Consider the following 23800-nt stretch of genomic DNA (forward strand, 5'->3'; position numbering starts at 1 on the left):
TTTTTATTTTATACTTTAAGTAATTGTTTTTTTTATTATGATTTATTTTATTATTGTTTAAATTATTTTTTGCATTCATATTTGTATAATTTATAATAAAAAAAATACCAACACCCAATTCACCCCCTTTTGGACATTTATGTAGGTTGGATTAGCATAATCCTGATAATGAACATGCTGAAATATATTTCTCATTCATAATTGTAAAGTTTACAAAAAGACACCGACACGCGATTCACTCCTCTCTTGGGTGCCTACCGAAATTGGATTAGCTCAATCATAACAAAAATAACAATACATGTTTAAACCTTCAGCGAGAAGCATGTGGGTGAAGATATTAATGATAAAATTAACATTATGTTATAAAAAGAGGCAACAACTCATTATAATAAAGAGGACCCAAACCTAAATCATTCATAAATGAAGACAATGTGGCTTTTGTTAATCAATTCAAGTTGGCAAACAAAAATGACAGAAGAAAGCCCCCTTTTTTATACCATGCAGAAAGTAATTGTTACATTAAAGAAACTTTCACAATATTAATGTTTTTCTTTTGAAATTATGATTTTGATTCTTCTTAGTAAATGCAAGACAAAAGGGTATCCCTAATAAATTCCTAGGAAATGCCAAAGCACTCAGGCTGGATTTATTTTTGGGTTGGGCCATCAAAGGAAAATGAAATATTGTCAAATAAGTATTTTAATGGCCTTGACTAATTCCTCAACCAATTAAATCCAGAAAAAGGACAAAGGCAAAAAAGGAAAAAAAAATGATTGGCTATGATTCTAGAATCCTTGGCAAATTCCTGGAAACAATGGAATGGATGGCTTGTAACAGAAATAATTTCATATTTAATAAATTTTTTGCAATATTATTATTGTCCCTTTAAAATTATGACTTTGATTTTGATTGTTGATTTTAATTAAAAAACAAAAAACAAAAATTTATCTTAGAGGGAGCCTTACAAGGATGCTAAAATGCCAAAATTCTCCTTCATGGCACCAAAATATTTCTGGATTATGCCGCATATTTTTTGGACTGGGCCATCGGAATGAAATATTAGCAATAGTTATTTAATATTCAATTTTTTAATAAATGGGCATTTTTCATATTCCGCTGGATTTTATGTACCAACAACGTGTTAAATCTTTAACAGGTTTTCTCTAATTGAAGGTATTTTCAATTCAATAACGCTGCCTGGTTGGGCCAGGTGACCACTGCCCATCCAATATGGGCCGAATTCAGCCCAAATGACTAAACTTTCCACATTCTGAAATTCCAATAAGAAGAAAAAGCCCAGTATATCAGGGCCCAAGGTTTTCTATTTGAACCTACATTTCCCCTTCACGCTTCTCCCCTTATTTTTTCTTTTTTTCTTTTTTTTTTTTATGTTCCTTAAATAAAAAATAAAAAATAAAATAATTTCTTTGGATTGAAAAGCAAAAGAACAAAATCCATTGTTGGATTAATAATGAAGATTACTTATTTCATATTTAATCATCGGTAAAGCGAGGTAAATTAGAAAATGATTTAATATGGAAGTGTGACTTTTAAAATGCTTTGTTAAATTAAAACGTTTTTTTTTTTCAATTTTCAAAAATCCAAACGAGTCACGTGAAAGGGAAATAGGTAGCCCAAATCTATGAGGGCCAGCGAACGACGAATCAGTTTGAATCTCCATTCCTTGAGGGAATCATTTGCTCAGATCGTCACTTCACAGCACAGGACAAGTGGAAATATCCAAGCAATTTCCTCTCTCAATTCGCCGTCGTCTTCGTCTGATCCTCTTCCTCTATATCTGGATCCGGATTCGCTTCGCCAGCTCCACACAATTCGCATCTGATCTACCTTCTTGTATTCTCCTCAGAAATCGTTTTCCAGGTAAACAACCATCACTTTCACTTCAATTTTCTTTCCTCGTTTAATCCGTATGTTTATTTGTTCATTGCACCATGCTAAGGATTGTGATGAAGTACTGATCGAAGAAGAGCTTGTTCGTCGCTGAATAAAACAATGCTTTCAGCTGCATTTTCGTTTTTTATAATGAAGTAAATAAATATGTTTGTTTTTGAAAAGTAATATTTTAATATTTTCTGAAAAAGTTAGTTTTGAATTATTTATTTTTCTTTTTTGTCATTTTTCCCTTCCAAACAAGCCTAGATTTTCCATAACAATTGCGATCTCGATTCAATTGAGTTCAGTAGTTGCAGTATGCGTGTTTTATTTTACTCTGTGTTTTGTTTTCCTTGGTTCTGATTAGAGAAAGAATGAACCGAGATATTTAAATTTCGATTTCCCTTTTTTCCTTTTGTGTCGTTCCTTTTCACTCTCCCGCCGGCCAAAACCGTTATTTTCCAGGCTGTCTATTGAGTTTACGATTTTTTGTTTTCTTAATCCTGAAGAAAAGAGGAGAGAGATTTTAAATTCTGACTTTTTTTTTCTTCATCGTTGCACTTTCTCGGCAACCAAAAGCAACCTTTTCCGTTGTCCACGCTTTTGGCATTCAAACCGTCACGCTTCGTGGAGCGTGCGTGAAAAGTAATGACACCCAGATTTCTCATCGGTTGAAGGTCAGATTTTCTCATATGGAGCAGGTCCACCAAATACAAACGCGGTGTCTACTTGATAACATCGATAGGGGCGATATGACATTATTATACCTTGCGTTCCACGTTGTCATATTCCATTATCATATAGTATAGTGGTTAATAATTAATATCTTAGAGGCTTTTAAGCACTGATGTATTTATATTCTAAAATAATTTAGAGAAAGTACTTAAATTAAGTGGATACATTAATATCACGTATGGTACTTATTGAAAGAATAGTATGGATATCTATGGAGAAAGTAAATTACATATGGTCTTAATGAATACTAAATATGTCATGTGATGCTTTATACTAAGTAGAAAGCTAGTAATGCATTTTCCCCTTTGAGCATTTAGTAATTTAAGATTAAGTTAATATCAATCATAACTTTAAGTTAATATCAATCATAACTTTAAGTTAATGTCAATCATAACCTTTCAAAAATTCCATTGTTTTATATTCTCTTTACCTGAATGGCTTTAACTTCTCAAATGAATCATCACTTTATATCATTTCGTTTCTCTCTCCTCTAATTAGTATCTCATTTGAACCCATTCACACTCGTTTGATTAAATAGGAAAACAGTGAATTGAATAGCTGTATTACCTGTCATAAACAGAAAGGTGAATGACCAAGAAAATAAGTAGAATAAAGCACTATAAATACAAGTATAAAACATTTTATTTTCCAACTATATAAACAAAAAATGAGTTGTTCACGAAAAAAAAAACAATAAATGAGGATGAAAAATGAAATACGAATTTAAGTAATAATTTGGAGGGAGTATCTAAGACAAAATTTATGAAAATGGTGGGGTATATTGGTGATTCCCCCTCATTCATTGCTGAGATGTAAACATGTCATTGGGTCTTATTTTACAAACCGCTGACTAATATAAAAGGATAGGATGAATCTTCCACTTCTTGGAGGGAAGGATCCGGGCAGCGCAGGCATGTGATAGAAGCCAAATCATTTCCTCAATCTTTGTTTCTCTATATATATTCATTTAAATTCACATCATTTCTGGTCAATACATCCGCGTATTTCTCCGCTTCCTTCGTTTCAATTGTTTTTCTGTGAATCCGTGTGTTCTTCTTGGCTTTCTTTTATTTGCTCTGTACAACTGGTGTTGGGTGTTCGGAATTTCGAACTTTCTGGGAATTCTTCTTCAGGTAAATCCTGTCCTTAGAGGAATTCTTCACAAGTTCTTGTTTTGGGTTTGCGAATTTTGTTGTGGAAATTCAAGTTCTGATCTCAGATTGTGGCACAAGATCTCGGGTCTTGTTTGGCTGCTTTTGATTGGGGTTTTCTGGTTAAGAAGTTGGTTTGCTTAATCATGCAGACTCATGCTTATTTTTTTCGATATTTGGTCGTTATTTTTTAAGCTCCTTAAACGGGCTATAAACTGATTCCTGAATGGCAGTTGGGAATGCTAACAAGTAGATTATAGGATTAATTGATTAAAAGGGATGAAAAATCCGAAGTTTGGAAAACCACTCCCATTTCATAAGAGGACCATTTTTGACATAAATACCTTTCAATATTTCCATTATTTATATTATTTACATGTGTTTTAAAAGAAAATGTTATTTTTACAAGAAAAAAGTAAGGGTATTCTTGTTCAAAAGGGTATTTTTTTGTTGAACAAAAGTGGGAGGTTAGATTTACAATTTCAAGTTGATTTTATCCCTTTTCATCGGTTATCCCTAGATTACATGTGATGGAGGATGCTTACTTGGTTGCCTTTTAATATTTAAATGGTCTTTTTTTATGACTTTAAAAGAAACATGCCTTTGAAAACCTCATGAAATTCTATTTTGTTTATGTCATATAGAATTTGAAGATGGCTTACTTTGATGTTAGCAACTTATAATTTTAAAATGAGTTCATTTGTTTTTCTTCATGCTTATGTATAAGAAGGCTCAATTTAGAATGTGAATAAATGGTTTTTTTCCTATCAATTTTGTGATTACACCATTTCTGATGGTGGACTTGTTTAATTGACTGCTGTGTAAACTGAAAATGAATGATTTTATTTTCTCATGGTTTTCTAAGTCCATTAATAATGTTTTCCGTTGCAGCATCATGGCAAGTTGGTACTTTACTTTAATTAACACAAATTTTTGTTGTTTGTATGCCAATCACTATGAATCTGGTTGCGCATATATATATATATATATATATATATATATATATATATATATATATATTTGTCAGGTTTCCAATAATTGAATTCTCATTAACCATTACTTGATCTGCAACTGATGTATGCTGCATTTTGAAGGCAGTAATGGCAAATTCTAATTCGGAGTTCGACTTGAAGGATTTCCGCATCCCTGATTATATTCTTGTTCCAGAATCGGAGGTTGAGGCTGTTTCTTATGTACCCGAGTGTCCAGTGATAGTGTTCATCAACTCCAAAAGCGGTGGCCAGCTGGGTGGGGATCTTCTTATAACATATCGTTCTCTTCTCAATGAAAAACAGGTATCTTGGACATTCCATGATGTGGTTCATGTACATGTTAAGGATGGAAATGCAGGATTAACTAAATTCCACAGTTCTGGATAAGCACCTAGTTTGTCATGGCCTTACTTTAAAGTAACTAATTGCAGGTGTTTGATGTGAATCAAGAGGCTCCTGATAAGTCACTAAGCAGAATCTATGTCAATTTAGAAAAGCTCAAGCACAGTGAAGATGATTTTGCTTTTAAAATTCAGGAGAGATTGAGAATAATTGTGAGTTGGATTATTACTTCTAAGCTATGCTTTCCTATATATTCACATATATTATATGATCACAATATCTAATTTTCTGTCATGCCATTTGTCCACTAGGTCGCAGGTGGGGATGGAACAGCTGGTTGGCTTCTTGGAGTTGTTTCTGATCTCAAATTATCCCAGCCACCGCCAATTGCTACAGTGCCATTGGGAACAGGAAACAACCTTCCTTTTTCATTTGGTTGGGTGAGAAACAGTTTCTCTTGATAGTGGCTTTATGATTTGAAAGTACCTTGAAATTCAGTATATGTTGAACTCTCTTATTCTTGAAGCACAATTTGTTGTTTATCAAGCAGGCAATTATAAATTTGCTCATGTTCCTTCAAGTAAATATTTGTTTCCTTATTTTTTTTCTTTTGTCCTATTAAGCATCTTCAAAGAACATATACGGAAGTCATGAAATACCTCCTTAACATTGTGAATGCACTCCCTGAGATCCAGATTTTGTTTTTAAATATCATATTGTTCTTTCATAATTTTCATCTAGAGACACTTCTTCAGCACCAGCTTTCAGTGCGTTGTGATTTATGTAAGACAGCATATGTTTGATATGGGTTTTTAACTCTTTGAACTTGCTTCATTTCTTGATCAACTTTGACTGCTCGCTGAGTATTTATTGGATATAATGGTATTATGAAGAATAATTTTGTAAGACATCTTGGGTTATGCTGACCATTGGCAATTTGAAAGTTAGGTGTGACATGCAATTTTCTGATTTGCAGGGAAAGAAGAATCCTGGAACAGATTCTCGTTCTGTGGAGTCTTTCTTGGGTCAAGTAAAAAAGGCAAAAGAAATGAAAATTGACAGGTTATACATTTCTCATGCTCCCTCTCTCTTTTTGAGTTTCTATGAAAATACATCAATGGTATGGTATGGTTTTGGTAATATTTCAAACCATGAAATTCAGTCCATGTAAAATGAAGAGCATACTTTGCAGAACCTTCACTTCATTGTTCATGGTAGATTGCTGGACAGTGTTGTCCGATTGTAGATTTAGTAGCTTATTCCTATGTTTTTTTTTTTCTTTCTTCTCCTTACATTGTCTGAATGAAAGTGTTTTATATAATTTTATGACTTGAAAATTACACATGAATACTCTTAGAACTAGCAATTAACCTAGATGCGTAAATTGTTAGCTAATGGACTGAAAATGCTTATTAAACCAGTTTAATACTTAACATGCCACCTCAGTTATGGCCTCCTTTTGCATGGGGGTTGAATATAAATTGAGGAACAAATTAAGGTTTGAAGTCGGAACCTCCCTAAGCCAAAGCTCTAATACCATGTTGATTACCAATTAACCAAAAAGCTTCTACTATGTTATAGACCAACAATTTATGTCAAACCAACCAACACTTTGACAAAGATGATGAGTGTGCAACAATTTACTAATTTTTCACATTATTTTGAGATAAGGACATCAATTTTGCCCCATTTTAGTTTTAAAATATTGTCATGCCCATTATATGCTTGACATCATGATGCTCTCTTTAGTAATCCCAAATTTAATTTTTCCATTTTGCAGCTCCCCTGCCTAAATCCTGAATTTGGAATTTGTAACTATGGTATTCATTATAAGTACTTGTCATGGGTCATTCTTGAGTCCTTGGGGATATACATTTGGATATGATTTTGTTTAGGTCTAAGATAAATGGAAATGTAATGGCAAATGCTTAATTCGTCTAGCCATCACATTCTTTTTCCTTTTTTGTTTTCATTTTCCTATATTATTATTTATTGTTGACATTGTTTATTATAATGCAGCTGGCATTTTCTCATGAGGATGAAAGCTCCTAAGGAAGGTTCTTGTGATCCGATTGCACCCCTTGAATTGCCGCATTCTTTGCATGCATTTCATCGTGTTTCTGAAACAGACTCACTGAACATGGTAACCAGTTCCCTGCTTGCTTTATGTTATTTCCAAGACATACTTTTGCTACTAATAAATCAAGAAACAAGAATGTTAAAAAAAGCGCAAACACAAGATTATAAAGACATTACTGTTTTCTTGAGCTTACAATCTGCTTCTGACGTTCTCTCCTAAATTCTAACTTCTTTTTGTTTGAACTTCATGATTGTCATCATGGATAGCTTCCATTGTCTTCTTGTTCATTCACTTATGGCTTACAATCTGTTTTCTTTTTGTTCCTGCTTTCATAGAGATATGATACATGGAAAACGCCAAAAGATCTTATACTTCTGGGTTTTCTTTTGTTATCTATTGATGAAAGGCATAACCACTTCTGAAGTATCAAAATAAAACCTTCATGGCAGCTCATGGGCCAATAAGAACAACCCATCTAAATCTTAATTTCAATTTTAAGTGTTATTTGCCAAGACTCATTCCAAACCAAAGTTTCCAAGAAGTAAAAAAGAATTGTGAAAAAGTTAAATAAATAGAAGAATTAAGTATTGGATGGCTATAAAAAAAATATATATAAATGGCTCTCCTTTCTTATGGGGAAATGTATCATTGCTCTGCAGGAGGGTTACCATACATTTCGTGGGGGATTCTGGAACTACTTCAGCATGGGTAAGATTGCTCCCTTTGGATGATATTTTACCACTTTTACTTTACGTAGTTTATTAATTCTTTTCCAGAAATTTTCTTTGTTTATGGTTGCATTGTGAAACATATTGCAAGTATTATAATTTTTGAATTGTAAAATTCCTTTTTGTTTAGATTTTCTGTTTCCTCTAGGGTAATAAAACTGAAACTCCTTTCTAATCTCCTTTTTGTGTTAAGGTTCAATCAGTAGCTCATTTTTCAAGATAAATGAATAATAGAACAGAAACTGTGGTTCACACTTAACCATGACTAAAATTGGGAGCTATGTGTTGAGTGTTTGGTCATAAGGTCTCTCTTGATCGGTCATGGGTGAGAGACTCTTAACAATGGTAATAACAGATTATTTTAGCTTCCATTACAGATTTTAGGTTTCTCTAGTTAATGTCATGCATGAGGTCCTGGAAATTCCTATTAGCATACTTGTTTTGTCCATTATCTTGATGCAGTATTTCAGTTGCAATTATATTGAAAAACAAAATAGGAATATTAAACCTCTGTTCCTTTTTCTATATATTAGTTTAATTATTTATATATTCTAGAGATGTTGCACTCTTGGAAAATCGTATTTTACCTCAATGTGTAAGATCCAATTATATTTTGTTATCTACAGGCATGGATGCTCAAGTATCATATGCATTTCACACTGAACGAAAACTGCATCCTGAAAAATTTACAAATCAGCTAGTTAATCAGGTACGTTATTTTGTGCATTGTTTGAAATGCATGAACAACATCTAGTATAATGATCAGAACATTATCATTGTTTTGCTGGTGAATTTTCATTATGACATTTGTACATTTTGAGATTTATGGTAAACTTGATTTCAGGTGAACTAACTCATTATATCCCATCAATCCAGTCAATATTGTATCTTAGTTACAGTCAGACCTCAATTCAAACAAAATGTTGAGAACCTTGCAAAATATAGCAACCTTTTGAAACAGAACAGAAGATTTTTTATGAAAATAAAGTTGGGATGAGAAGTTGAGTAAGTTCCCATTTAGATATGATGATGACAGTATTGAAGGCACGTGTTCCATTCATGTAAACTTGGCAATGTGGCTAATCATGCAAAAATAAATAAATAAGGAGTTTTATCCTCCTAATTGTTTTTGCCAGCTAAAGAAGTTTATCTGAATACCCATCTTAAACAGCGGTATTAAATGTCTCCATGCTTCATTTTATCTGTGGCACAGAGTTCTTCAGCTGAATGCCCATTTTAACCTGTAATATTAAATTTCTCAATGCTTAACAATATCTGGAGCACAGCACTTAATAATATCTGCGGTCCACTTAATGTTATTCAACTAAGTTGGCTTTCAGTTTGTAATTCATAGTAGAGGAGTAAACTCTTACATTGATCAGATTTTGCGTTCTGTGAGAAGGACCCTTCATCCTTCTCTCGTTCTTTTATAAATAAAAACTTATCTTTGTTTCTTATAAAATAAAAACAATATCTAAAGTGCAGAGTGCAGACCAATGGTTAAATTTGGAAAGCTAAATTAGTGACTCTGATTCTTCAAATGGAGTTTTTTACTTCCATTCTTGCTGGATTCCCATAGCCAGACTTAAAGAAATGTGTATGAATAGATTACATGCATCAAGCCATGTAAACACGTTTTTAAGCAGAAAACTTGTACTGTTGTTCTTCATAAAGATGAGTTAATGATCCCTCATAACGTTTCTGCAGGCATATAAATTTGTTCTTTTATTTTTCTACAAATTTATTTATTCAGCTGAATGTCCATATGCTTATGCTTCTGTTAAACAACGATAATTCTGCTCGTTTTTAACTGGATCCTACTTAGAGCGCTGATTTTTGTCCTTATAATGAAAATTGTCACTTATTGCTTCTGCTTTCTCCAGGGTACTTATGCTAGGCTTGGTTGCACACAAGGATGGTTTGCTGCTTCACTTTTTCATCCTGCTTCCAAGTGAGTATACAGTGATTGCCCATTAAACACGGAGTTATTGTGACCTTCTTGTTCTTCCTTTCTGTTCCAGCTGCTGGATAGTATGATTAAGGTGTCTCAGTTTAGGATTTTGTTTTCAACTTCTTCAAAATAGGCGATTATGAATTCATAATTATTTGCAGTTGCAAGTTGCAACTTCACTATCTGTCTTTAGTATCATTTATCAATCTCCCTTGAAAAATCTGTACAATTTTATGTTCTCCACCTTCTTTAGTATAGCTACATTATTTAGTAGGCATCCTCGTGACTTCTACAATTCAGATGTGCAATAGCTTGTCTTACTCATATTGCAATTATCGCAGTGCATTATTGAGTTTGAGTTGGTTGCTTTTTGTTGCAAGTAATTCTGGCTGGTCTCTGAGTAGTCATATCTCAGCATGTTTTTATTTTTCACCATTTATGCTGAACAAAATTTGTTAAATTTTTGGTGGTCAAACATAAAAATATTTATCGCATGCTCCATAACCAGGTCAATACCCTTATGACATTTGCCAGGTTTTTGATGAAAAACTGGAATGCGACGTATCTCACATGATTCCCTATAGCTGTCTTTTTACTTGCTTTTACACTATCCCACTCTGTCATTCCTGTTTCAATGTTGCTTCGCATTACGGCATTGAATATTGTTAAATGCTTACTTTCCATCTAAACTTTTTCTATTATCTAATCGGGTCTTAACCTTAAGAGACTTCCATTGGCATTTTGTCTACTTTTTTTTTTTCCTTTTTGTTGTACATTTAGTGAAAATAGTTTGAATTGAATACAGGAACATAGCTCAGGTTGCAAAGATAAGCGTCATGAAGAAGGTTGGTGGTCATTGGGAAGAGCTCAAAATATCAAACAGGTCAATTAAATTTATTTATTTTTCACTCGTATTCAATTGATAATTCCCTCACAAATAACTCTCGATGTTTGACTTTTCTAACCCGTTCTTCTTTTCAATGTACAGCATCCGGTCAATTGTGTGTCTGAACTTGCCCAGCTTTTCCGGTGGATTTAATCCTTGGGGAACACCAAACGCAAGGAGACGACGCGATGTTAGTTTCCATATTTCATTCACTTTTCTGCTTCTATAAAAATTAGGATATTTTTGCCAATGTTTCAAAAAAAAAAAAAAAAAATTGAAATCAGTTCTTTAAGAATAAAATTTTGTTTGAATATTCTTCATTTTTTAAATTATCACTGAAAAGTGTCTATAAAAAGCAATCGAAAACATCTCAAAATTATTATAAATATAGTCTATTTTTATAATAAATTCTAGAAAAACTGTTTCTTTCAAAAGTTTACGCACTTGTCAAACATGTCTCGAGTCTAGATGTTATTATTATCGGTAACATAAATTAATTTCCTGGAAATCCTTAATACGATTTGCATCTAACTAGAGGATACCTTTGTGGAATATGACCTGCAGAGAGATTTGACAGCACCATTTGTTGATGATCGCCTCATTGAGGTTGTTGGTTTTAGAGACGCATGGCATGGACTCGTTCTGCTTGCTCCGAAAGGGCATGGTACTCGTCTAGCACAGGTAAGGAACCAAACTGTAATGGCCTTTTGTGGTAACGTTTTCAAATGCACTATTCTCAAATTTTAGAATAATTCCTCATTGTTTTAAAACACAAAATTTTATTTGAAACTTAAATATACAAAACAATTTTCTCAACTTATTCTCAATGCTAAAACTGACTCATTTATGTATAATTCGAAAATTCTCAAAACATTTTCATAGTTTCATTTTTTTTTTCCAGAATACTCTATAATAAACACCCAAAAAAAGAATGCTCTTAGAACTAATTCTTAAAGGTTGTTTTCACTCAAAAATTTGGCAAAAGTGCCTTTAAGTTGTTTTCTTTTTTAATAAACAACATAAAACTATTTTTTAGTAATAGACCTTGACACTATATTTAGTTCCGAGAAATATTAAAAAAAATATATATTAAAGAAAATCATTTTTTTATATATGGTTTTACTATTAAAAAAAAATCAAATATAATTCATTTTCAGAATTATTTAACCTTTATATATTATGGAGGAAAATAAATTAAATAAATCTAAAAATACATATAAAACTAATTTATTAACTATAAATCTATTTTTCATTTAACTTTTCTTTACTTTCACTTTTTCAATCTATTTTTTTTCCTCATATTTAACCCAAATGCTTCTCTTAAATTTTCCAAGAGTTGCATAACCTTGAATTGGAAATTAGACTATGCTTCAGCAATGAGACTGAATCAATTACTGGTATTGTCTTTTCAGGCGCACCGCATCCGCTTTGAGTTTCACAAGGGTTCCGCTGACCATACTTTCATGAGGATCGATGGAGAACCATGGAAACAACCTCTGCCAGACGATGATGATACTGTTATGGTAGAAATCTCTCACCTTGGCCAGGTTAAGATGCTAGCCACCGACAACTGCAAATCAAAAAGCTGCGAAGATCCCACCTCACCGCCTGCTCCCGAAACTGAGGAGCCGGATAGTAACGAAGAAGAAGAAGGGGAAGAGTGGAAGAAGTTTGGTGCAGCGGAAACCTTCAGAATCCCGGATGATGTTGACATTTCTCATCTCAGTTAAGACCCCCTCAAAATGTCCCTGTGTCTTATATATAGATTTCTCCATTTATCATTTGTCCAAAGTTTCTATTCTATTTGAATCTTTTATCGCTGGCCTACTCATTTGCCAGTACCTGTTGTTAATTGAAGCATGGTGGCAACCCATGCTTCCTACTCGCATCTTCTTTTTTGGTGGCATTAATTTGGAATAATATGTGGCTTGTATGAACAAATTGAAGATCTAAAGTTGCAATACGGATTTTACGTTGTTTTCTTCAGGGTGGAGAATGTGTGTTTTGTAAGCAATTATGTATCAGACAGGGTCCCAAAATAACGAGTGATGCATAAAAGGGAGACCCAACTAGGGCCATTCCAAACCCTATATGTTTTAAAAACCAGACGGCCCGGTTCAACCGTTGATCAGGGTTTGATCCAATCCGGATTGCCATCGAATTGCTGTGCTAACTCAGCAAATCAGGCCACCGGTTCCAACTTGGATCCATTCTTATCTTAATGGGCCATAACGAGCTTTAGCCTTGTTGTGGAGCTGGGCTATCAGATGGGTCATTTGCTTTTGCTTACAAGAAGGGTGTTAATGTGCAATATAAGGCCATTTCCTATCTCCTTTAGATGTGGGCTTGGTGGGAGAGAGAAATGAGAACTTTTTTGCAGCATAAACTCCACCGTCCTCCAATTCAAAGGGCATAGGAGGCACCACTGCACCCACCAAAGTATTTTTTTTAACATATTCACTCAACAATAAATTATATAACAATAATATTTTTATAATAATAAAATTGTAAATAATACAAATAAAATAATATAATAATTCTTACAACCATAAAATGAATTAAATAATAAGATATATAACTTTTAAATATTATATATATATTTTATTTAACAAAATTTTAAAATATGAATACATTTTTATGTATATTAAGTTGATAATATTAAAGATGAAAAAAATAAATATTATTGATTTTTAATGTTTTATATATTTAAAACGTTTTATAAATATTTTTAATTTTAATAATGTATAAAGTACATATTTATGACATTATCGATTCAACTATAGGTTCGACTAGTGAACCATGAATCGATAACTTTTTCGTTTCAGTGATCGATCCGATTATGAAAACATTGATTTATTATATACACACTCAAGTGAACATGAAAATGTGTATAACTCTATTCTAATCTATTCTAGAAATGGCTAAAGTTCATAATCATATAATCTAGCCAATCATCACATAATCTTAAAATCTAATACCCGACCTATTCCCTTTTTAGAGGGAATAGATATAGTAATTATTGAATTCCTAAGTAGCCAAAGGCTCTATTTAGTCCTAGGAAAACTTGAGGGAAAATATGAGATAAAATAAAATAAAAAGAAAAATTTGAGGGAAAATATAAGGGAAAAGAAAATAAAAAGAAAAAATAAAAGAAAAGAAAATGTGAAAAAAAAAATCATATTTAAAGTTGATAAATCATTTTTATGACAAAACCAAACACAAGCTTAGTTTTTTTTTTTCCCATCCTGAAACATATCCAAAGGGATCTAGAATTTAAAAATAAAAAAATCTTAGAAACTAAAAAAGAATATCCAAGCAATTACAATAATTCAAGTTTCCCTAATATTCCTGGTATCAAAGTTGTAACATTCCTACCTTGAATTTAAGGATGTTTATATAATTTTAAATTTTAAAAATAAAAATAAATATAAAGAAAAAAAAAAAAGATAGAAGATAAGTGAAATATTTTTAGTCCCCCTTCACAAATCTCCATTCTCATTATAGAAACGTAAAATACAAAACAAAGAGAAAGATCTCTAATGAGTAAAATACAAAACAAAGAGAAAGAGAGTAGTGTTTTCTAGATTAATCTTTCAAGGTAAGCATCTAATCTATAGATTTAATATTTCAATTCCATTTTAGTGATTATATAAAATAAATAACTTTGAATCTTGTAGGTATTCTCTTGAAAAGATTCAAATTTAGGATTAATTTATTTTAAAAAAATTAGAAATATAGATAAGATTAATTTATTTAGTAAAATGTTTGTTTATGAACTTCTTTTAAATATGAACTACTTTATACAAAACTTATAATGTTGTTTTATCTTTAAATTGAAAGTATTTAATTTTTCAAAGAAAGTGAATTTAATTATTAACTTAAAAGAAATTACTTGTAAATTGATTTTTACAAAGATGGGATATCTCTTAGGTTAAATACTAAGGAAAGAAAAAAAATATTAAAGAAAATGATTTTCTCATAATTGATTGTCCTATTAAAAAAATTACTAAAGAAAATAAAATATAATTAAAACCTTATACATTTTAAAATTATTTAATTATTATATTGATGAGTTAAAATAAATAAAATAAATTTGAAATAGTTCGCTTGTATTTTTTTCTCAAAATTTTTTAGAACCAAACATAACCTTAATATTAAATTCTATACCATACTTGATCCTCCTTATCAAACTATTTTTCCTTATTGACCTGTTGAGCACAACCACCTATTATTACCTTTTTCAGCTATGAAGGGTGATTCTTTTAGAAACAATTTTAGAGTTGATTATTTAGGATTTTTAACTTAAGACTGAATTCAATATCAATTTCTAGAATTTTTATTTAAGTGCTCGAGATAATCTTTGAATTTATTGTTGAGATACTTGAATTAGCTTTGGATTAGAAATTTAAAACCTTTATTCTATGCTCGATAATTGATTTGAATCATTTTGAGGTAGTTGTCAGCAAGCTACATGGAGGATTTGTTAGTCAATGTCATTCATGTCTTGGTTCTAGGGTTTGACACTAGAAATTCAAAAGCTTGGTCTTTGGGTTCCGGGTGTCACAAAAGTGCTCACACAGATACAATTTTTCTTTTTTCTTTTTTTCCTTTTTTTCATCTACATATATGAGATATGGCTTCAAATGCTTGGAGAAAGTCAACTCTGATGAACAATAAAATATTTTTCGGAATGTAACAAAATCAAAGAATTTGAAATAAGGAACTAAATGAAGACCATGAGGACAGGATGCATATGGAGAGATTTTGATTGCTATTAAAATTGCCAATTCTTATGTGGGAATTTCATGTATCAACTAATGAGCAACATAATACATTTGCATGGTACAATGGAAAATTCTTTTAATATAATAGGGGAAAAAGGAAAAAAAAAATTAACAAGGTGAGATAGGATGTATCTGAATCACCAAAATACACCTGGAACGCAAACCATATGCTGATATAAGGCGCCTAAATTTGGAGGATTAAACTCTTGACTCACAATAGATATTGCATGGCAGGGGATCCTGCAAAATTGCATTACTGACCTGTGTATTCGTATTCTCCCAAGCATTTTGTGATGGCCTCATTAGCCTTCTGAGACTCGACCCTTTCTTCTCTTTTCTTCTTCTCCCTGCAGAATACGAGCAATTCGAAAGTCCATTAATGCCTTGGTAACAATGATCCATGAAGCAAACCCCACAGTTATGGGAAACTTCAAAACTTGGGACTCTAGAAAAAGTACACAGCCAAACCGATTCAAATAGTTGTGTGCCATGTAAAGAAAAATGTATTTCTGATGAAGAGTGGGAATAATTTATGCATCTTTCTGCTCTATCCTTCCAGGAGGTTCAATATCAGAGGACCCTTATAGTTTTTAAATGTTTATCATTCTATGAATTTCAATCGGTTGCAAAGCTTTGGCCAAAACCAGGTGCAACCATCATGTTTGTGTGTTGTGACAAAAACCAGTTAGTATTATGTCAGAAATTGGAAAGTGGATCTCAACTGGAACTTGAAGGAAATTGATGTTACCTATCCACATATTCCTTGAGAAGCTCTTTTGCTTGAACCAGCTTGGTAAGCAGGTTGCGGTATACATCAAGGTCCCTATCCACACTCCTTTTGCTTATGTTGAAGGCTGCACAAAGCTGTCAGACAAGAAACAAAATGTGAATATCAAACCATCAGTCAAAATCCTAAACTTTTTAAAATGATTCATATCGAAGCAAAGTCATTTGTTCCACTGTAGACATTAGAGCTAAAAGGCATAGGATGTGACCAGCTAGTTGGATTTCAAATAGCTGGAATTAGAACCTACTGAGTTCAGTTCAGTTACATGGACTGCCAAAAAAAAGACATTTTCCAACACGGACAAACAAGGCTATTAACCCAACTATGCCTCTTAAGCCTCACCTTCTCACCAGAACTAAGAATGCAGTTAAATGGAATTGAAACTAGTCAAACTTGAGAACTGTTCTCATCAATGGCATCTGCATCCATTAAGGATAACCAAGGCAGTTTGCCTCGACACAACTTTTAATATCTGATAGTATGGAAAACTTCTAGATGAACATTACAAGTTAATTTTGTGACATATTGGTAAAAAGATAATTCCATAGAGCAAAAACTTAAGATATTTCAATGTTCTGACACAAATGAAAAATGAAAAAGAAAATTAAAATTTTCCAGTAAAAGGCCATGATATCATCGTAGATTGTTCAAAATATATCAAAACTATATCTCCAACCTACACATGCGATAAAACCAAAGGAGCTAGACAAATTTAAGCTAATCCATGATCCACATAGAGAATGCAAACATTTGATATAACATAACTCAAAAATGAAAAGATCTTTCACAAATTAAACAAAAAGAAACAGTGTAATCGATAGACATCATATGCATCTTCCATGTCACCAAAGTAAAACCTTCTCAAACTTGGAGCTACAGAGTTGAGAAGACAGCTGTGAGAAGATTGTAATAGCAACCATTAATCTAATTAGATCTATGAGCAAATTTTATTAGCAGGATGCAGATTATTGAAGTCACAAACCCAATGAACTATCATCAAAGCTTGAATTTATTTAAGCACATATATCACATAAATTACTATAATTCTATGTAAGGCATGAGAGATCCAACCTTTTCTAAAATAGTGGGTTCAGTTGCATTTGCCAATTCAAGAAGACGAAATAGCCCAATGGCAAAGAAACGACTGTAGCTGAAACTACCTTTCCCCCCAGCTCTTTCTGCAATATCCTTTAAAATTCCTTCAACTTCTCCTTCTTTAGATGAAAACTCAACTAATGAACTAGCAGTCTGAGACCGAGCCCACTCTTCCAACATTTGTGCATCTTTTCTATAATGAACACAAATACATAGTCAAATTCAATCGAATATATGACTGAATAAATCAAATATAACAGAAATGGCCATAAAGCATGCACTATAAAATGTTTCTATGTGGATCAACAGTGATTCTCTTCCAACATTTAAGCTTCCCAACAAGAAATTGATTGTAGTCATATAATGATTACAGTATTTCTCCAATCCCATGTATCTTATACCTTTTTCTTGGATTTTCATAGAGACTCCATTTTATACCCCCTTGTTTTATAGAGATTAATATAGAGACTAGAAGTTTGACATTGGCCACTACCTAGACTTTTCTTTATGCTTCTGCATTTTATTTTATTTTATTTTTGGGTGGGCTTTTATTATGCATCCGTGCTACCTTGTAGACTTCATATTCTTCATGAAATTTGTTTGCTTATCTCCTCACACACCAAACCAACCCTACTCACCCACAAAAAAATGGAGAAGAAAGAAAAGAGAAGGAAACCATAAGTTCTACAACATGATCCTTGTGTCTAAATGTTCGTTCACATTTTGTTTAAAGAAAATTCAAGTGCAGTGTTGCTCTAGATTTAATATTAATTATTTCCAAAACACCCTAATTGCCCATTTTTAAAATGATTAGACATAGTAACAATAAGAAAATTAAAAAGAAAGATAAGGGAATTAGTTAGATGACCTGTATTGCTCCGGATCCTCCCTCAATGCCTTGATATACACTTGAAAGATGATATCTCGATCCTCATCACTTGGATACCCATCCATGAGTTGATCATATACAGTAACAAATCCAAGGGCAAAGACAGCATCATATCGATAAGTCCTCTTGTACCTCATCAAATGTTGTTGTACCATCAGCTCCTGCAGCAGAGTGTTGTAGATACTAGGGATTGGCCGTTTATAATTTTTCAGAAAATTCATCTTTGTCTCGGATACAGTGGGCACATCTGAAAACAAATTAAATAAACAAATGCTGACCAAATAAATAGCTAAGCAATCTATCTGTTCATCTGTTCTTCAATATGTATACTTCTTATTCAGGTAAGAATGAAAACAAGATAAAAAGAATGAATGAATCAAAAGCAGTAAAAATCTTGTCAGCTTTATCCCCGAACCTCCTTATGCCTGAAGGACATTTGATTGGGTGACAAAACACACACCAGTGGGATTTGAGAGTGTACTCAGCTTGGTATTTCATAGGCACTATTAGTTGCCTTGGTATTTTTAAGAGAAATTTCTAAGATTAACACAGAACATGGCAACATTTAGAAAAACTTTCAATCTAAAAAACCAAATGCAAAAACAAAACAAAAGAAAAAAGAAAAAAAAAATCCGAAAAAAAAAAAGGTAATCATCAACTGCTGAGCAAAAGGAACAAGTAATGAAAAGGGAGGAATCATGGAATGAAAATGTATTCAACTAGAAGCATTGCAAGTACAACAGTACCTAATCAAGGGCGAAGTTACTTCGATACGGTAAATTAAAGTACATTTAGCTCTGTTTCAGAGATTTTGATTTACCACATTAATTTCTCAAAGATGCATAATCTAAGAGTAAGTTCTGGCCAACCAACGCTCTAATTCAAGCTACGACTACTCTAAAGGTTGCAAAAATAGAAAAAACGAGTAGCAAAATCGAATAGTTTCCGACTGTTTCCCCATAAATACAGGAAAATAAACTGAACTGCAATTTCGAGACCTTTAATTTCTTTTGCGTTATTTGGCGCCAATAAACCAGAAACCTACACTCAGCTAAACTAACAAACGTATTTGGATTAATAGTTTAAATTTCCTTCTCTTCCTCCGTTTCCTCAGCAATCAAACACATCACAAAATCGACAAATCGCAATCGATTCAAGAAATTCTCACCTGTTACACTAGACATGCACTGAACAACCATCCGAGAACTCGAACTCGAACTCGAAGATCGAACGCCCACGGCATAAAAATTCGCACGGAAACGAAAAGCCTCGAAGGCGGAAGCGAACGAGCGAGTCGTCGGAACGGGAACTTTCCTCTCCGAAGATTGACCTAATGCCGAGAAAGATAGAGAAGTCACAGCCGCCATTTCAGAGCGAAGCCGAAGAGGAGAGAAAAAAAGGGATAGAGAGGAAGAAACACTGCGTTACAGGGTTAGAAATGCGAAAATTTTCCAGGAAAATCAAAGTCGGAAACGCTTTCTCATAGTCATGAAGGTGAGAAAAATGGCAGAAGAAATTGGACTTTCTTTTTTCTTTTTCTCGAGAAAATGAGAGAAAAAAAGTAAGAGAGGCCACGAGAGAGGCTTATCCGAGTGTACGAAATTTTCGTGATCTTAAAGAGGAGCCAGTACGAAGTTGCCACGTGGTCCATTCTTGTGACGGAGACCTCCCGTCGGTTTAAATCATCAGTTGTGTGTTTTATGTTCTCACTCTCACCACTTGTGGTTACCATTAGTTGAAGCTCGAAGTGGCAACATGTCCATTTCAAGTGGGCTGGGCCCAGCCAAAATTATATAAAACAAAAGAAATTTAATAAATGAAATATATTATTAAACAAAAATGATTAGTTTCTCCCAATAAAATTAAAGATATTTATATATTATATTAAACAAATCCACCCATTTCAAGAGATAATTCGGGTTTTTGACAAATTGACATTTTAAAACAAGATTATTTGACTTAAATTTATTTAATCCTTATTTTCAATAAAAATTTGGAGGAACATTAGTCAAGTTTAATTAGAGATGACAAAGGGGCAAGTTTGGGATGGGTTGTCTCCATCCCAGCCCGCCTCATTTATTCAAAGCAATTTTTATTCATATCCCATTAAAAAAATTAAATGGGATGGACGGGTATACAAATTTCTCATACCTCACATACATGTTTAACTTTCTTTTAAAAAATTTTATTTTTAAATTACATTCAAATAAATATATTTTACAAATAATTAAAATATTAAAAAAAATTATAACTTATTTTATTAAAAAGTATTTTTTATTATTATTATTATTATTATTATTATTATTATTATTATTATTATTATTATTGTAGGGACCCCTCCCTCCGTGCCACGTGGCACGCATCTTATAGTGACATGTGGCATGCATTGTCATCCGGATCATCCTCATCCGGGTCTTCCCATAAAGCACACATGACACGCTTCTCCGGACTACCTCAAGGAAGATCAAACGACACTAATAAACATATCATCCGGACGGCTTACACAAATACATCCGGATGATCAGCATATTCCATCCGGATACAATGGTCCGGATCATTGACTGAAGTAAGCAAGTCTCACACGTTACCACAACAGCCTGTCATGGCCCACGTTCCGCCGCTTGCAAGGTGAGAGGACAACATGAAGTGACAACAAGTTACTTCCCACGATCATTCTACATGATCACTTCCCACGATCTTTGACAGCAGCGTCACTTACCACGGTTTCTGACAGCCGTCAGTAGGGTGGCGATGACCATGCTGCCTCCGAATGTCATCATGACAAACATAAAATATCTCCTCACCGTTAATGAGAGGAACAGTACTCTTGGCACTATATATAATCCTTCACACAAAAAGGAAGGTAATCTCCTGATACCTAGTAAAAGACCAATTGATTTATATCTCCCTCTCTAACCATGGCTAACAAAACCATCGGAGGGTGCGTCCGGACACCCTGTCCGGATGTCTTTTGCAGGTATAACGACTGAATCAAGAACCTTTATGGGTTGAGATCGCGTGTCCATCCATTCAGCAACTACGTGGAACACTAGGAGCGCGAGGTATCAACATTGGCGTCGTCTGTGGGAAGCTTTTTCATTTTGATTCAGTCACTGGCAAAGATGGCCACACCTTCTCGAAGCCGTTCATCTGGTAGGGGAGGGGATGATAATCTTGAATGGCGTCAAACCATCGAAAGAAGGCAGTTGGCAAGCGAATGACAACTGAGAGCTCTCCTCCAGGAGACAGAAAGATTGAGAGAAGAAAACGTTGTATTACACATCCAGGCTTCAACATCAGGCCCTCCTTGACGTCAGCGTTCAAGAGGCCAAGTAGCAAACTCAAGGCCTCAACAAGAACCGGAATCAATATATCCTGGGACAACAGGAGCTATCCCAGGAGCATGCAACGTAAGGCCTCATGAGCCACGCACGCCTATGCCTCGAGCTCCCCGTGAGGAAAGCTCAGACTCTACTCACTTTTCAGCGAAAAGACAACGTGATAAAAAAACTCAGTTGTCAAATTCGATGCGCGCAAGACTAGGCCCACAAGAGCCTGGAAGATCAAGGCCACCAATGGCCACAACCTGGGCACCACGCCCTGACCCCATGGCCACCCCCATGGTGCAAAACGTTCACCCGCATCGTGACCCCGTAGTCACCCCCGTGATGCGGAACGTTCATTCGCACCCAGCGGTACAGTAGGCTAGGGGAAACCTCTCAAACGAGCCACCCATTGGCTCCATCAGTAGAAGGCTGGATGACATGCTCTCCACACCCTTCTGCTCTCATATCATCCATTACGAGCCCCCAAGGGGATTCCTCGTACCAAAATTTTCCACATACGATGGAACCAACGATCCCTTCGATCACATCATGCATTATCGATAGCTCATGACGCTCGATATTGGCAACGATGCACTACTATGCAAAGTATTTCCCGCCAGCCTACAAGGACAGGCCCTCTCATGGTTTCATCGCCTACCTCCCAACTCTATTGGCAATTTCAGGGATCTGTCCGAAGCTTTCGTGGGACAATACTTGTGCTCCGCTCGACACAAGCAAAATATCGGCACCCTCCATAACATAAAAATGCAAGATAACGAATCCTTAAGGGAATTCGTGAAACGGTTTGGTTAATCCGTGCTTCAAGTAGAGGCTTGCAGTATGGATGCTGTCCTACAGATCTTCAAGCGAAGCATCTGTCCAGGCACTCCATTTTTCGAATCACTGGCTAAAAAGCCTCCTACAACGATGGATGACTTATTCAGACGAGCCAACAAATATTCAATGCTTGAAGATGACGTGCGGGCAACCACCCAGCAAGTGTTGGTTGTCGGACGGCCGTCTAGAGGTGACGCGGAAAGAAATGCCAAACCTCCGGACCGGCCAAGGCCGTCTGATTGAAGGCAGGAGGGGCTGAGTCGCCCGGATAGGCCGCCCCTCACGCCTCTTTCCATATCATATGAAAAACTTCTCCCTATGATCCAAGGTCCGTCTGACTTCAGGTGGCCAAGACCCCAAGGAACAGACCCATCCACAAGGGATCGTAGCAAGAGATGTGCCTTCCATAAGGAACACGGTCACACGACAGAAACATGCAGGAGCCTCTAGTATCTGGTCGAGAAGCTCATCAAGACAGGACATCTAAAGCAATATCTCCGCTCAGATACTGAAGGAAAAGTCACTTCTCAACATCACAATCCTGTAACCCCCAGGGCCCTAGTCGCCCCCAAGACCGTTATAAACTATATTAACGGAGGTCCATATGACGAGGAGTACGACTCCAGGTGAAAGAGGCAAAAATTGTTGCGGGCCGCATCAGTACGCGAACACGTCAATTCCATCCGGGCTGGGCTAACTGAAGGGAGCCCTCGCCCCATAGATGGGACAATCATTTTCCCACCAGTAGATCCCACCTGGACACTGCAACCACATCGCGACACCCTCATCTTATCCCTGGAAATTGAGGACTTCGATGTGTGGCGTATTTTGATTGACCCAGGCAATTCGGTCGATCTTGTGCAAGCATCAGTCGTTGGCCACATGGGACACAGTCTCACAGGCCTCAAAAACCCTGGACGAATCCTATCCGGATTCAATGGGTCTTCAACTACGTCCTTGGGAGACATTGTACTGCCGATCCGAGCTGGCCCAGTCACTCTCAACGTACAATTCTCGGTGGTACAAGAGCTATCACCCTTCAATATCATCTTGGGGCGCACATGGCTTCACTACATGAAAGCCATCCCCTCTACATATCATCAAATGGTGAGTTTCCTCACCAACGAAGGGCAAATTGACCTATATGGCAGCCAGCTGGCCGCTCGCCAATGCTATCAGATAGCACGAGAAGCAGGAGCCAACCAGGAGGATGCATCTCCCCCTGAACCCAGCCATACACATGACCAATAGCAATTATTGGGTCCGGCGGACAAAGATCCCCCGGCAGCAGATCCCTTACAAACAATCCAAATTTCGGAGGAAA

The 23800-nt window shown here is 34.9% G+C and overlaps 2 protein-coding genes across 5 annotated transcripts; one reads left to right on the forward strand and one right to left on the reverse strand.

Moving 5' to 3' along the window:
• Positions 1 to 1604: 1604 nt before the first annotated feature.
• Positions 1605 to 12744, forward strand: LOC100254527 (diacylglycerol kinase 1). 4 transcript variants are annotated; one of them, XM_003633280.4, is made up of 13 exons: positions 1605 to 1881; positions 4878 to 5074; positions 5203 to 5325; positions 5425 to 5553; positions 6090 to 6175; positions 7133 to 7256; positions 7853 to 7901; positions 8548 to 8630; positions 9805 to 9872; positions 10678 to 10755; positions 10861 to 10948; positions 11323 to 11439; positions 12171 to 12744. In XM_003633280.4, exons 2-13 carry the CDS (start codon positions 4880 to 4882, stop codon positions 12486 to 12488), a joined length of 1458 nt encoding a protein of 485 aa, XP_003633328.1. In that variant the 5' UTR covers positions 1605 to 1881; positions 4878 to 4879; the 3' UTR covers positions 12489 to 12744. The 4 variants fall into 4 exon arrangements, with proteins under 4 accessions (XP_003633328.1, XP_010657409.1, XP_002275797.1 ...); XM_010659107.3 differs by having other exon boundaries at positions 1628 to 1881; positions 4874 to 5074; XM_002275761.5 differs by lacking the exon at positions 1605 to 1881 and adding an exon at positions 3497 to 3761 and having other exon boundaries at positions 4874 to 5074.
• Positions 12745 to 15537: 2793 nt separating this feature from the next.
• Positions 15538 to 19979, reverse strand: LOC100259646 (protein THYLAKOID FORMATION1, chloroplastic). Its single transcript, XM_002275650.5, has 6 exons — positions 19482 to 19979; positions 18293 to 18560; positions 17401 to 17617; positions 16291 to 16406; positions 15804 to 15889; positions 15538 to 15693 (listed from the first exon to the last, which is right to left on the reverse strand). Exons 1-6 carry the CDS (start codon positions 19678 to 19680, stop codon positions 15680 to 15682), a joined length of 900 nt encoding a protein of 299 aa, XP_002275686.2. The 5' UTR covers positions 19681 to 19979; the 3' UTR covers positions 15538 to 15679.
• Positions 19980 to 23800: the final 3821 nt, after the last annotated feature.

The sequence above is a fragment of the Vitis vinifera genome, chromosome 12 (genome assembly GCF_030704535.1).
Source record: "Vitis vinifera cultivar Pinot Noir 40024 chromosome 12, ASM3070453v1".
NCBI classification, from domain to species: Eukaryota; Viridiplantae; Streptophyta; class Magnoliopsida; order Vitales; family Vitaceae; genus Vitis; species Vitis vinifera.